The sequence below is a fragment of the Gracilinanus agilis genome, chromosome 3 (genome assembly GCF_016433145.1).
Source record: "Gracilinanus agilis isolate LMUSP501 chromosome 3, AgileGrace, whole genome shotgun sequence".
Lineage (NCBI taxonomy): Eukaryota > Metazoa > Chordata > Mammalia > Didelphimorphia > Didelphidae > Gracilinanus > Gracilinanus agilis.
Window position 1 is genome coordinate 524170524 of NC_058132.1, and position 15621 is coordinate 524186144.

At 33.3% G+C, this 15621-nt stretch overlaps 1 protein-coding gene across 1 annotated transcript in view; it reads right to left on the bottom strand.

Moving 5' to 3' along the window:
- The window catches only part of PCCA (propionyl-CoA carboxylase subunit alpha), a 618789-nt gene that overhangs the window by 330400 nt on the left and 272768 nt on the right, over positions 1-15621 (bottom strand). Inside the window, exons 12-13 of the mRNA XM_044669343.1 lie at positions 5780-5923; positions 4296-4370 (exon numbers count right to left, since the gene is read on the bottom strand). Of these exons, the coding sequence (XP_044525278.1) occupies positions 4296-4370; positions 5780-5923 (219 nt within the window). The remainder of the gene's footprint in view (positions 1-4295; positions 4371-5779; positions 5924-15621) is intronic.

The following is a 15621-nucleotide window of genomic DNA, read 5'->3' on the forward strand; positions in this document are numbered from 1 at the left end:
AGGAAAAAAAAAGTAATGAAAATGACTCCACATTCTATGAACTTTTTTAAATTGGAAAATTAAAAAGTAAACATTCATTTATGCAAAATGCTTTAAGATTTCTCTCTATTTTAAGGGGGAACACCTATTTATTACTTACTCTGAATTAAAATTTTTCCAGCAAGGAAAAAACAAAAGCAATCTAAAGCTACTTTTTAGCCAAATCACTATTGATCTTTAAAAATACAGTACAACAAATTATTTGTTTTCACTCCAAGGAAGGACTACAAAGAGCAGCACAATACAGACATCTAGCAAAATGCTTTTATAAAGTAAGCAGCATTTTGGAATGAATTTTAAAGTATTTGTTGGTTTCTTCCACCTGAAGCCTGGAAAGAGTGGCCCCTTCTAAAGCACATTCCCCACAGTACTCTTCTAAAGCTCCAATAGAGATAAGACTAAGGCATATTCAGCAGGAACTTGAGAGCACTGCTTATCAGTTTCTCAGCTTATTACAGGAATACAAGTCCTGTGGCTTTCAAGTCTGTAACACTTTCTTTTTCTGCTTCACCCTCTCAACTGTAAAATACTTTTTTTTTTCTATTGCTGTTGTGCAGGCTTTAATGTTTACACAGTTTTATTCATGGCTTTGCTTTGTAAGGACATAGCCCCAATTAAAGCTCTGACTCTGCAATTTTCATGAGAGAGAGAGAAAAAAAACTAGCACAAGTTCAAAAAATTCTTTTGAAGAATCTGATTGCTGTTAACCAGCCAACAAGTTAGTATATTTCTGATTCTTGTTTTCATCTCTCAGTTTGATTTCATCAGTGTGGCCATAAGGTTAGTCACATAAAACTTTTTAAATGAGCAGTTGCTGGGGAATAAATATTTATTAAATTGTTGCTGTTGAGTTTTGGAATGTGAAGTATTTTAAAGCTAGTCAAAATATTCAAGACTGAGAGACATATCCTAGGGATCTTGAGAACAGAGGGATTCATTGGAAGTTGCTAGAACAGCAGGACTTTGATACGCAATATTGTAAAGGGGATGGGAAGAAAAGACTAGAACCTCACATAGATCTTCACCTGTGGGAAGAAACCTTTCTAATAAACAGCAGCTCATCTGTCTGCAGCAAGGCAGAAAAAGGTCAACACAGCGGCTGTTAGGCCTTTAATATTTTAATTTAGGCAATTATCAAGGGACCACATGTAGAACCTCTTGTCTAGGATATCCACATGAGGGTAGGATGATGGCTTTATTATACAAATGACACCAAATGATAAACTAACAGATTTAATTCTTTTTGTTAACTATGCTTCACTCAAAATGTTTAAAACAACATAAAAACATATATAGAGACCATATTCTAATACCTATGCTTGCAAATATAGAGAAAAACTTCATATATACCTATATTTACGTGAAAACATAATCAGAAATGAATTTTAACTATAGCAATGCAACAATTTTAAAATAAAAACACAATTTATTCTTGAAGAAGATAAAATGGGAGTTCTACCAAATGCATAATAATATTCTAAAAACTGAAGAAATAAAGATGATTATTTTTAAAATAATACTGAATTATTCCAATATTTAAATTTCTTCAAAATGCAACTTCTCAACTTGGCAACACGACCCCGAAGTTATCATTAAGTCTTTAATTTTCTTGGTTATATGACAAAATGGCTTTAGAGGTAACCTTATAAATCTGATGATCTTTTTAAAAAAAGTATATTTCTCATAGGTGAAGAAAATTTTAGAAGTGCCAAACTAAGTCAAAAACTTTTTACTTTGACTTTAATTTTATTTATGTTATCAATGTTCAAAATAAACTTAATCTCACTTAATTTTATTGTCTATACTTTAATATAAAATGGATTCTAAAAGATGATGTATAACAAAGAATCATAAAGATTAAGGAAACTCTTGACAGCATCATTTAAGATGAGATTACCCAGTAGTGTTAAGAAGTCCCATGATAATCTACCAAAAAATTTCTAAATTCTGAATTAATAAAGGCACATGTCATGTTATTTCAGTGCTATGTGCAGTAAATCCAACATGCCAAATAGTAAAAAAAAATTACTATTCATAGATAGATAGATAGATAGATAGATAGATAGATAGATAGATAGATATAGGAGAGATAGTATTTTGTTCTTTTTAACAATTCTCAGAGGTTTTTGGTGAATTATCACTAACCCATTTTACAGAAAAGTCTCTGAGGGTAAAGTGAATTGTCTAAGACCAAGCAGCTAGTAAAAAAACAGACTGAAATTTGGATCTTCTAATACCAAGTCCCATGATCTCTACACTATTCAATGTTATCTTTTCTTGTAAAGCTAAAACAAATCAACATGACATTGAAATAACCAAAGCTAAAAAAATTAGGCATCAAATATTTCAAAATGTAAACCCTAATATGATTGATTAGAGCTATATCAGGGCAGAACAAAAGTTTACACTGAAAATATTATTTTTAAAAAAAAATTTTGGGATCAGAAATGCAAAATTAAATCTGCAACTTTGATACAGAATAAAAATTGTGTTTTAAAAAGAATACAAATCAAAATTTATTAAAAGCCCAATTAATTCTGTAAAGTATATATCCTAATATCCCCCCAAAGACCAAAATGTTCTGGTCAGAAAAACAAACTCATATATTTTTAATAAGGCAGAAAAAAGAAAACTATAAAAAGGAAAAGAAAAAAGAAGAAAACACCCCAGCAACTCCATATGAGATCCTCAAACCATTGCTCAGAAGCCTCTAGCATAATTAAAAATTTCTTTCTTCAGTACCAGAGATGGACTACGTGAAGCTATCAGGCATCTCCCACCCTTCATTTTCAATTCACCTCTCCCCCTAAGCACAACTCCCAGCCCGCCATGTCTACCTGACAAGTGACAGCCCAATCTGATTAAATGCTTGCAAGGGAGGGGACTCGTGGGCTTCCATGACAGGCCAAAAGTGATCACCATGGAGATACATAATTACAGCTGTCAACGCATCTACTGTCCTGCTGGCATCAATTTGATTGCTCCCAGCAATAATGATAGACAAAGCTTAGTGTGCACTCTCCTGCACCCAATCACTTTATCTATTCCTTGGTCCATTTAGCTGACATGCAACATTCACACAAGCAAATAACAGCAGTAAGCAGAACATTTAAGGCATTTTAATTGTTTTTTCTTTCTATGGATGGCTCACAAGCGCAAATGTTATTACATAAAACTCCTGCTGCAGCATTAATTGAAGAAAGATTTGGTGGGACAAAGACTGTAGGGGGTATAGTTTGTCCATTATCACTTGTACTTTCAACAGGTCTCACGTTTGAAAATTGCAAATTGCAAAAACTTGCAAGGGCAAAATGTTTGACATCCTGTTAGCTCTTACAACATGGTGAAAACTTCTAACTACCAGAGTAATCACTGTAAATTCTTATTTAATACTTTTTTTGTTTGATTAAAAAAATGTTTAGATATGTCCCCATGACACTTATTTTCTTAACTACTATTTAATGTCATATAATGCCAGTTAAATCTTTACCATTTTTTCCTTTTGGGCTTTGAACACAGCATGAAGCCTCTAAGCCTCAAAAGGGTCAAGTCCCTTTAGAAAACACATGGGCAAAAACAATTTAAAAAGTGAAATAAATCATATATTCAATAACATCTTCAAATTTAGCATTCTTTCTGTAATCTTTCACCATATTCCATTTAAGTAATCAGAGTAAATAATCATATTCACAGATGGTACAGCCTTGTCACTCCACAAGCTGACAGTGTCATTTATATACACTTATTACTTTGATTACTTTGATTACAAATTCTTGTTCTTTTTGTGCAGCAAAAACAATTTTAGAAATTTATTGAGTATAGATGGTATTGTAGCATATATGTACAATTAAACAACCATCTTTCTTTAACTACAGCAAATTACATTTGTTTTAAATGAGCACACACTACTTTCCCAATGCAGTTACAGTTGATTTGGAATTTGAATGTCATTTCATAATATCTACAAATTTTATTTGGTCTGAAGAGTTATGTGATAAGAACAAATTATAATGTGAAGATGAACAAAAGTATTTTCTCATATTTCTGTCACCTCAAAAAGAAACTAAATATCTTTACTCCAAATGCTTCCGCACTTTCCTAGCACAGAGTGCAGGCATCTAAAAAGAATTTTATTATCTCCTGAGTTTAACTGGTTTCTATAATCCAAAACTTTGGTCTTTAAATTTCTTCACTTTAAATCATACGATTAATATAATTTTAAATGCTCACTCAATATTAAAGACTGAATGACTTACACCAGGAAGATGTAATGGCTCTTCATACTGAGACAATTTGCCAATAGAGGGTAAACCAAAAGACTTGTATGGATCCTAAAAATTCAAACAGAAGAATGCAATATTCTTAGTAATTTGAAGTAAAGGTTTAATCATTATAAAACAGAGCCCCTATAGGCAGTACAGTTTTAGCTTACACTATTTTTCCAAATAATTCAATCTAGGGCATTATTGTCTTTCTATCGCATGTGACTTACGATTATATGTGGCATATATTACATATGACTTACAGGTTCATTAAAAACTAAAGAGAAATATGATGGATAAAGATCAACATTAGTCTCATCTTACTTTGCTAAATATTGGTAAAATTCTGAGCATCCTAAAACATATCAGAAACACATTTTAAAAAATTAAAATAACTTAAAATAAACAACAAAACAGATACGCATTAAGGGTAATGAAAGTAGTGGCCTAAGCATATTTTTAAAAAATAAAATCAACAATTTAACTCATTCAAGATGACATTTAATAATTCACACGAGATCCAAAAAAGTGATACTTGCATCCTACGAAATATATATTCAGTTATAACTGCTTTATGATTACCAAAATAAAACAAAAAAAGAAATAATGGCAATAGCCAAAATATGTCAGATATTAAAAGCAACAATAAACAAATGAAGATATGCATTCCAAGATACCAAAATGTACTGAATGTATTAGTTATTCTAAAAACAACATATAATATCACTACCTTTTATTTCAATAGAAAGACTTTGAGTTCCATAAGTAGAAAACAGAAAAAAGTTACATTATGTTCCAACATTTAATAATGGATGAATACGTATTTTTAAACACCAAATTCCTATACTTTACTTCATGTAGCTAAGACCACCATACAAAAAATTTAAGAAGAGAATGCACTTATTAGCCTAAGTATTTTTGTTGACAATTAAATTAATAATTCATACATGTTTGGTAATTTTTCACAAAAAAATCTTATTAAACAGTTACAAAGAAATAAAAGTAAATTGATCGTTAAAGTTTTTAAATCATATGTTATGGCATTAAGTTTCAGGAAAAATTTTAAATGAATATTGAAGACATTCCCAAATACCTGGGAAAGTATTTAAAATCACATATGTAAGGACTTCTAGAATGTTATTCAACTAAAGTATTTTATTCAATTTCATCTAAATAGCACATAATAATTACTTTATCATCTCTGAAAATGATGGATAAATACCTGGGAAAGTATTTAAAATCACATATGTAAGGACTTCTAGAATGTTATTCAACTAAAGTATTTTATTCACTTTCATTTAAATAGCACATAATAATTACTTTATCATCTCTGGAAATGATGGATAAATTACTTTCACTAAATTTTAAATGCTTGAATTAATGCATACAAAACATTTCAATAAATATCCTCAACCAATTCTGGGATATACAATCAAGTATTTGACTCAGTTTGTAAAATTTGATTTCACTCATTTTACCTCAGCATAAACTCGACATTCAATTGCCCAGCCGTTGATGGGAATATCAGCTTGTTTGTGTCTAAGAGGGTAACCCTTAGCAACACGGATCATTTCTTGGACTAGGTCCAGGCCAGTAATGCATTCTGTGACGGGATGTTCAACCTACAAGGTCAAGAACTGTCAGTCAGTAGGTACATTTTTTTAAAAAAGGTAAACAAACAAATAAATTAGGACATTTGCAAGCCCAAGTGAAAATGAGGTTAATTACACTTAATCCTTCATTCTTCTTAAATGTAAAACATACAATGAAAATAAAATTACCTACTCAAGAGGAAAAAAGAGAAAAAAAAGGAAAAAATAGCATGTTACAAAGCATATAAAACAAAAATCAAATTCTTAGAGGTATTTCTGAATGATATAGGCAACTTCTCTCACTGTTTATTAACATTTGATAAAATATAAGTTTCTAATTTTTAGCTTTAAAACAAACTTTTTAACTTTTCTAAGATACATGTTTTGATTGAAACCATCAACTTGGTCAGTGATCAACCTATTCTGCTAGACTTAACATGGCATCTACAGAGGGAGCTTATGATTTTCCAAAGAACTAGTCCATCCTAAACCTCATCCAGTCATCTGCTTTCACTAACCTATCCTGACAAGCAACCAGATTAGCGTAATCTTATATCAGCGCAGTGTAGCAGAAATGAACAGATGGATCTTTCAGATTTTTTTCCCTCCAGAATTATCTGAGTAATGCTTAGCATGCACAATAACTGAGCAAAACAAGTAAAAATCACTCTGCTCTCTCAGCAAAATAATGCTAACTGTTTAAGATAATGCACTCATTGATTACCTTTCTCTACCACTCAAAAAAATGCTATGTTCTCTTATATGCCTACATACTGACATAACAGCAGACATATCAATATATGGTAGTATAATAAACTATTAAAGTTGTTTAAATCATTTATTATAGTATATAGGAAAGGAAAATATCTACTTTAATCTATTACAATAAAGTTTTAACGATAAAAAGTGGCCATAACTGATTGTTTTGTTCTAAATTTTTAAAGACTTAGATATCGTTTTAAAAGCAATTTGCATCTTTCACAACATGATGAACGTGAAAATATATACTGTACAATAAGACATGTATAACCTCTATCATATTACTTGCCATCTTGGGAAAGAAGGAAGTTTGGGAGGAAGGAAGAGAACATGGATTGCAAAATATCAAAAATGACTATTAAAAATTGTATCAGCATGCAAAAAATTAATTTTTTAAAAATCAATTTATAGTCGCTTCTTTAAAATGCGATTCAGATTTAATTAACTTTTGATACATGGACAAACCAGCCATCTTTCTTACTTCGACTATACTTATGGATGTTGGTTCTTATTCTACATAAGCAATACATTGCTTTTTTAAAAAAATCTTTGAAAAAAAAGATAGGATTCACAATTATTTGATTTTTTGTGTAGTTTCCATAATATTTTAAGGTATTTTGATAACAAAATCTCACAAATCATCAATAAATGCCTATCCTTTGAAATATAATATTATACTGAATCATTTTATTCTATATTTTAAGAATACATTTGTGGGACTAAATATTTTTATAAAATAAACATCAGGATTTATATGTTAAGCATTAATGGTCATTTTAATATTAATATATTGAAATAGTACTTGAAAAGGTACTAAATACTACATTACTATGTACAATTCTATAATCATTCTAGAATTAGGAAAAAAAGACTTCTGACATAAAATTCAATTTACTACTCAAGAACTATTTCACAATAACACATACTTCTTATTAAGATTTTAAATATAAAGTTATCTCTCAAAACTTCCACATAACTTCATGGGCAAATAAATAAAAAAGATTTAATTATAGAAGGCCAACATTGAGTCACCTTTAGCAAATCAATAGTAAAACAGAATGGTAAGTGGTACATGAGAAGCTATTTAAACTGAAAATGGAGAAGCATTACAGAAGTGTGTCTTAACTGGAGAAGGTACCGAACCCTCTGCTGTGATGCACAGACTCTAGGTCAGGGATCGGTAACATATGGCTCTTGAGCCATATCTGGCTCTTTCTACAGGAGCAATAAAGTCAATTTTTTTCAGGCGCTGTTACAGCAGTGTGCACGGTGAGTACTGTCTGGCTCTCATGAAATTACATTTTTTTAAAAACATTTATTAATATTCATTTTTAACATGGTTACATGATTCATGCTCCTACTTTCCCCTTCACCCCCCTGCACTCCCCCGACCCAAGGCCGATGCACATTTCCACTGGTTTTAACATGTGTCATTGATCAAGACCTATTTCCAAATTGTTGATAGTTGCATTGGTGTGGTAGTTTTGAGTCCACATCCCCAATCATAACCACCTCAACCCATGCATTCAAGCAGTTGTTTTTCTTCTATTTCCTTTCCTGCAGTTCTTTCTCTGAATGTGAGTAGTGTTCTTTACCATAAGTTCTTCAGAACTGTCCTGTGTCATTGCATTGCTGCTGGTACAGAAGTCCATTACATTCGATTTTACTAAAGTATATCAGTCTCTGTGTAAGTGTTCTTCTGGCTCTGCTCCTTTTGCTCTCTGCATCAATTCCTGGAGGTCTTTCCAGTTCACATGGAATTCCTCCAGTTTATTATTCCTTTGAGCACAATAGTATTCCATCAACAGCATATACCACAATTTGTTCAGCCATTCCCCAATTGAAGGACATATCCTCATTTTCCAGTTTTTTGCCACCACAAAAAGCGCAGCTATAAATATTTTCATACAAGTCTGTTTATCTATGATCTCTTTGGGGTACAATCCCAACAATGGTATGGCTGGATCAAAGGGCAGGCATACTTTTATAGTCCTTTGAGCATAGTTCCAAATTGCCTGCCAGAATGGTTGGACCAGTTCACAACTCCACCAGCAATGCATTAATGTCCCAATTTTGCCACATCCCCTCCAGCATTTATTACTCTCCCCTTCTTTCATTTTAGCCAATCTGCTAGGTGTGAGGTGATACCTCAGAGTTGTTTTGATTTGCATTTCTCTAATTATTAGAGATTTAGAACACTTTCTCATGTGTTTATTGATTCTTTTGATTTCTTTCCTGAAAACTGCCTATTCATGTCTCTTGCCCATTTTTCAATTCGGGAATGGCTTGATTTTTTATACAATTGATTTAACTCCTTGTATATTTGAGTAATTAGACCCCTGTCAGAGTCTTTTGTTATAAAGATTTTTTCCCCAACTTGTTGTTTCCCTTCTGATTTTGACTACATTGTTTTTGTTTGTACAAAAGCTTTTTAGCTTAATATAATCAAAACCATTTAATTTACATTTTGTAATTTTCTCTAACTCTTGCTTGGTTTTAAAATCTTTCCTTTCCCAGAGATCTGACAGGTATACTACTTTGTGTTCACCTAAATTACTTGTAGTTTCCTTCTTTATATTCAAGTCATTCACCCATTCTGAATTTATCTTGGTGTAGGGTGTGAGATGTTAATCTAAACCTAATCTCTCCCATATTGTTTTCCAAATTTCCCAGCAGTTTTTGTCAAATAATGGATTTTTTTTCCCAAAAGTTGGGCTCTTTGGGTTTATCATACACTGTCTTGCTGACATCATTAACCCCAAGTCTATTCCACTGATCCTCCCTTCTATCTCTTAGCCAGTACCATATTGTTTTGATGACTGCTACTTTATAGTATAGTTTAATATCTGGAACTGCTAGGCCCCCTTCCTTCACATTTTTTTTCATTATTTCCCTTGATATTCTTGATCTTTTGTTATTCCAAATGAAATTTGTTATAATTTTTTCTAATTCACTAAAGAAGTTTTTTGGTAGTTTGATAGGTATGATGTTAAATAGGTAAATTGATTTAAGGAAAAGAACACTATCCATATTCAGAGGAAGAAATACAGGAGAGGAAACACAGAAGAAAAACAACTGCTTGAAAACATGGGTTGATGCAGACATTATTGGAGATGTAGACCTGAAAGGACCACACCAATGCAACTATCAATAACAGGGATATAGGTCTTGATAGATGGCACCTTCGGTTTTAGCCTCAGGGCAGATTAAGCAGTAAGACTAATCCAATCAATACAGGATTAATCCCATCAATTGGACAGACAGGAAGTCTTCAGAGAGCAGAGAAAGTAACTACAAATCTCCATTACCAGATGGGAGAAGATCTTTCATCAAAGATTATTAAATACATCTGCTCAAATGAGCAGAACAAAAAAGGAAAAAATATGAGTAAGCAACAGAAAAAAAAAAGAAATTGGACAATTGACAGCTTCTTTCAAGGAAGTAAAAAGAGAACAAATGAAATAGAAATAGAAGAGGAAGTAGTTCCAGCGAACTGGACACAGGCTTTCGAAGATCTCAAAATTCAATAAACTCAAGAACTTAAAATTCAATTAACTGAAGAACTTCAGGAACTCAAAAAACAATCAAAAGGGGCTGAAGACAATTTGAAAAAGGAAATACATGAACTAAAACAAGAAAATAAAGTGTTAAAAGGCAGAATTGACTAGCCTGAAAATGAAGCAAAGAAGGCAAAAGATGATCTACAAAGAAAACCAGAACAGAAGGAGAAGGATGACCAAAACGCCAGGGATGAAATTCAGTCTTTAAAAAACGAAACTCAACAACTAGGAGCAACTGACTTCACAAGGCAGCAAGAATATAAAAAACAAAATGAAAAAATGAAAAATTTGAGGAGAATATGAAACACCTCATTGATTCAACCAAAGATCTGGAGAACAGACCTAGAAGAGACAATTTAAAAATTATTGATTTACCAGAACATCATGACAAAAGAAAAAGTTTAGATAGCATCTTACAAGAAATCATCAGAGAAAATTGCCCAGAGATTCTCGAACAAGAGGGAAAAGTGGAAATTGAAAGAATCCACAGATCACCTCCTACATTTAATCCACAACTGACAATTTCCAGGAATATTAAGCCAAATTCAAAAACTACCAGACAAAGGAAAAAAATACTACAAGCTGCTAAAAAGAAGTCATTCAGATATCAGAGAACCACAGTTAGGATAATACAGGATCTGGCTGCATCTACATTGAAGGACTGGAAGTCATGGAACATAATATTCCGGAAAGCAAGAGAACTGGGTCTACAACCAAGAATCAACTATCCAGCAAGACTAACTATATTATTGCAGGGGAAAGTATGGTCATTCAATAAAATCAAGGGCTTCCAAACATTCATCAAGAAAAACCAGACTTAAACTTGCTGCTGAAACCCAGAACTCAAGAGAATCAACATGAGGTAATTAAGAGAATGGGTGAAGAAGAAAAAAAAATTCTTGATTTGTTCATAGATACAGAAGCTAGCAAATCAGTGTTACAAACACCTCCTGAAGACTGCATGGTGATTGGGTCAATGGAAGTGCTTGGGTCTAAGAGGAGACTTCAAAGAATAGCAAAACTATAGTCTAAAATGGTATCCTTGAGACTCCTCTCTGTAGATCATGCATTTCTTCTAATGCATTCTTGCCCTAGGAACCTAATGGGTAGAGATTTGTTGTGTAAACTGAGAGCAAAAATTTGGTGCACATCTTTTGAAGACATATCATTACATCTTCCAGAAGAATCAGTGAAAGCCTTTCCAATGCTTTTCTTAGATTCAGTAGAGGGAAAGGGAGACATAGGATTAGTTTACCCAATACCTGATGACATCCCTAAAGATATTTGGGCTGTGTCTTCTACAGATGTGGGTTTATTAAAGACAGCAACACCAGTCAGGGTGAGGACTAAAGGTGGACCTGCAATATGCATACCACAATATAAACTTAGTAAAGAGGGTATAGATGGAATCACACTGATAATCAAATCCTTAATTCAACAAGGCATAATAATCCCTTGCTACTCTGAATAAAATACATCAATCCTTTAAATAAAAAAGCCAAAACTAGATAAAAATGGCAAACCAGTCTACTGATTCATCCAGAATTTAAGAGCAGTAAATGACCATATAGTAAAGAATCACCCAGTAGTGCCTAGTTCAGCAACTCCTATCTCATCAATCCCAATCATGTTAGATATTTCAGTTTAGTAGATTTATGTTCAGTTTTTTTCTCAATCTCTATTCATGAAGAGTTACAAAAGATTTTTACTTACACATGGGAAGGATTTCTTTTCACTTGGAGGTGGTGGCCCCAGGGATTCTCTGAGAGCCCAAATCTCTTTTCAATAATCTTAAATAAAGACTTTTATATAATAATGATCAAATTCAGGGAGAGCAAGCTAGTGCATTTAGTGGAAGACATTCTGTTAACTTCCCTGAATGAAAAAGTTTGTTTGGGGGTTGGCAAATTTATTTGAGTTTTATAAATGTGAACATAAAATTTCAAAAGCAAAACTACAGTGATGATTGCAAAGGGTTGAGTATTTAGGGTTCATACTATTGGGAGGTTCTAGAAATATTACCCAGAAAAGAATTGCTGATATCCAGAAACTGAGTGCTCCAAAAACTAAAAAGCAGCTCAGAGCAATTCTTGGGACAATGGTATTCGGCCATCAGTGAGTCCCTGGGTATAGGGTATAGGTATGAGATACCTAAGTGTCTTTCTGATTTAGCAAGAACTTCAGAACCGGAACCTCTAAAGCTCAAAACCAGAACATCTGCAAGCATTTGCAAAGCTAAAAGAATCTATCCTGTCAGCCCCAACATTAGGGATCCCACATTATTCAAAACTGTTTCAGTTTTTTGTTAATGAGCACAGAGGGATTGCATCAGGGGTACTAACACAGACTTTGGGACAGAATTTCCGTCCATTTAGCTATTTCAGTTGTCAGTTAGATCCAATAGCAGCTGGAACAGTGCCCTGTCTCAGAGGCACTACAGTCACTTCAGTGTTAGTGCAAAAATCAGCTGATTTAGTTTTGGGGTCTCCTTTGACAGTTTATCGTGCACATGAAATAGAATCACTTATGAGAAAATTTTGTACCCAAGCTTTTTCAGATCAGAGAATTTCTAGGTACGAAATTATTCTTTTGGGTAATGAGAGCATAGAGATAAAGAGGTGTAGTCTCTTTAATCCAGTAACACTACTACCCAATTTGCCAACTAATGGGGATCCACTTCATGATTGTGAAGTAGTAAAATTAGTGGAACAACCGAGGCAGGACTTAAGAGATATCCCTCTCAAAAACCCTGACCTAATTTTATTTACTTATGGTTCTTCCTACATACAAGATGGTATCCACTACATGAAAGCTGCAGCAGTTATAGAGTTTGAGACTCTGTAGTATGCATCATTACCCAAAAATATAAGTGCACAAGGGGCAGAACTCATAGCACTGAAGCAAGCCTGCATTCTTGCAGAGGGCAAAATTGCTAATATCTATAGAGAATCAAAATATGTGTTTTCAATATGCCATGCAATGAGATCTATTTGGAAAAACTGGGGATATATAACAGCAGGAGCCAAACAGGTGGCACATGCAGAAATAATAACAGAGTTGCTAGAAGCTATCCAGAAACCAAAGCACATAGCAGTAATGCATTGCTGAGGTCATTCTTTTGGAAAGGATTCAGTGTCTAAAGGGAATTATAGGGACGATGTCACAACCAAATTTGCTGTTAGGAAGGGTCCATTCTATGTTATGAATCTGTCCATCATAGAGTGATCTTCAAGAAGCATATCAGAACTCTGAGATTAAAACATGGAAGGAAAACCCTGGAGCTAGATAGAGAAGTAAATATGGGTGTCAAACACTGGAAAACCAATCCTATCAAAAGTTTTACTATCATATATGTCATGTCATCCATAGCAAAGGACACTTTGGCACTCCGGCATTGGTAGATTCCATAAAATGAACTTGGATTGCACCAGGAATTAGTACCATTACAAGTAGAGTCTATATTAGCTGTTCTATCTGTCAAAATTTCAATCAGGTAGTATTTAAAAAGAAAGGATTGAGAGGAAGACCTTTAGCATACTGCCCATTTGAAAATTTGCAGGTAGACTATATTAGCATGCCTAAGGCAGGAAAATACAAGTATTGCTTAGTATTGGTGGATAGACTAACAAGGTGGCCAGAAGCATTTCCATCTGCAACAAACACAGTAGGGTTTATAGTGAAAATGTTGCTAAGGGAGATTATTCCTAGATATGGAATCCCAGGCTCTATAGACTCAGATTGAGGATCACACTTTACAAATGAAATATTAAACCAAGTGTATGAAAACCTAGGAATAACAGCAAAATTCCATGTGCCACATCATCCACAGAACTCTAGACAAGTGGAGAGGTTTAACAGAGAGATAAAAACCATGGTGGGAAAGCTCTGTATAGAGACTTATCTGAAATGGTCAGACATTCTTCCATTGGCACTATTCTATCTAAGAATTAGACCTAGAACTGATTTACATGTATCAGCTTTTGAAATGTTGTATGGCCATCCACCATTGCAAGCAAAAACATGTAAGACTGCTTACGCATCAATGTTAGGAGGAGATTTGCAGATTGTATCCTACATCAGTGCTTTGCAAGAAGGAATAAGAGAGCTTCATGACATAGGAGTGTTTGTTCAGTCTGGTCTGCTGGACTATTCCTTACACAATATTAAACCAGGAGATTCAGGGTATGTTAAGAACCTTGCAAAAACATCTGCCACACAAGAAAGTCAGGTTGATCCTGTCAGCATTATTTTAGCTTCACCTACAGCAATAAAAATCTTAGAAAAAGATTCATGGATTCATTGCTCACATATAAAATTAGGACACAGAAATGACAGAGAAAATGGAGAAGAAGAAATAGAAATTGGGAGAGAAGGAGATGAAGAAGAGATAGAAAACAGTTAAACAGAGGAGAGCTGAGAGATTTCATCAGGCAAGCAGTCTATAGGCAAAAAGTTCAGTAAAGGAGAATACGATTCCAGTGGAAGAAGAGAATTCAAACAGACCAGAGTGGAAAAGAAGCAAAGTAGACTGTAGGATGACAGCAGAAGCAGAAGCAGCTGACCTAATGCTGACAGGGAAAGGACAGTACAAGGATTCTGCAAAGAAGAGGAACAGACGAATGATGAACACAAGACAGTGAAATTATGTGTCATTAAACATAGTACATTTACAAAATTAGTTGTATTCAACACTACACATAGCTACCAAGAACTGTGAAAGCCAGAAGAGAATCAAGAGGCAACATGAGAAGAGGAGAGCTGAAGAGTTTGGTAAGTATATATGCATCCAACATGTACATAATTAGGATACATGTCTCACTACATGTTATAGAATCTTTGGATAGGATAGGATAGGATAGGATAGGATAGGATAGGATAGGATAGGATAGGATAGGATAGTAGGTTAGATTAAAAACATTACCTCAATAAGGTCTTACCTGAATAGAAGATCTGATTTGAGATATTCTACTTAGGTAACATCAGGAAACATGCAGGAATATGTAGAGATTAGGATTTACTAAAAGGTGGTGAGATGCAGTACATATTACATACACAAATAAATAGGTCTGTAAACATATGTATATAAACTTGTAAAAGAGTTTAGGATGACATAATTGTAATATAGAGAATGTACCTATATGTAAATACATGTATATATGTGTATAAGTATACATGTGTATATATGGAATGTTCATAGATGCTATAATGAAAGTTTTTACAAATCTGTACATATATGTATATATGTAAGATAAATTTTTGTACATATATGTAGGTATAGAGAGAGAGATTGTGTAAAATAACTGTTTGAATAGTTAAATTATTGAAAAACTTAGAGCCTTAAGATAGTTTAAAGTTCTATGTAGACAGTTTTGTTTTATGTGATAGCAATAGCATTTAGCATAGGAAATT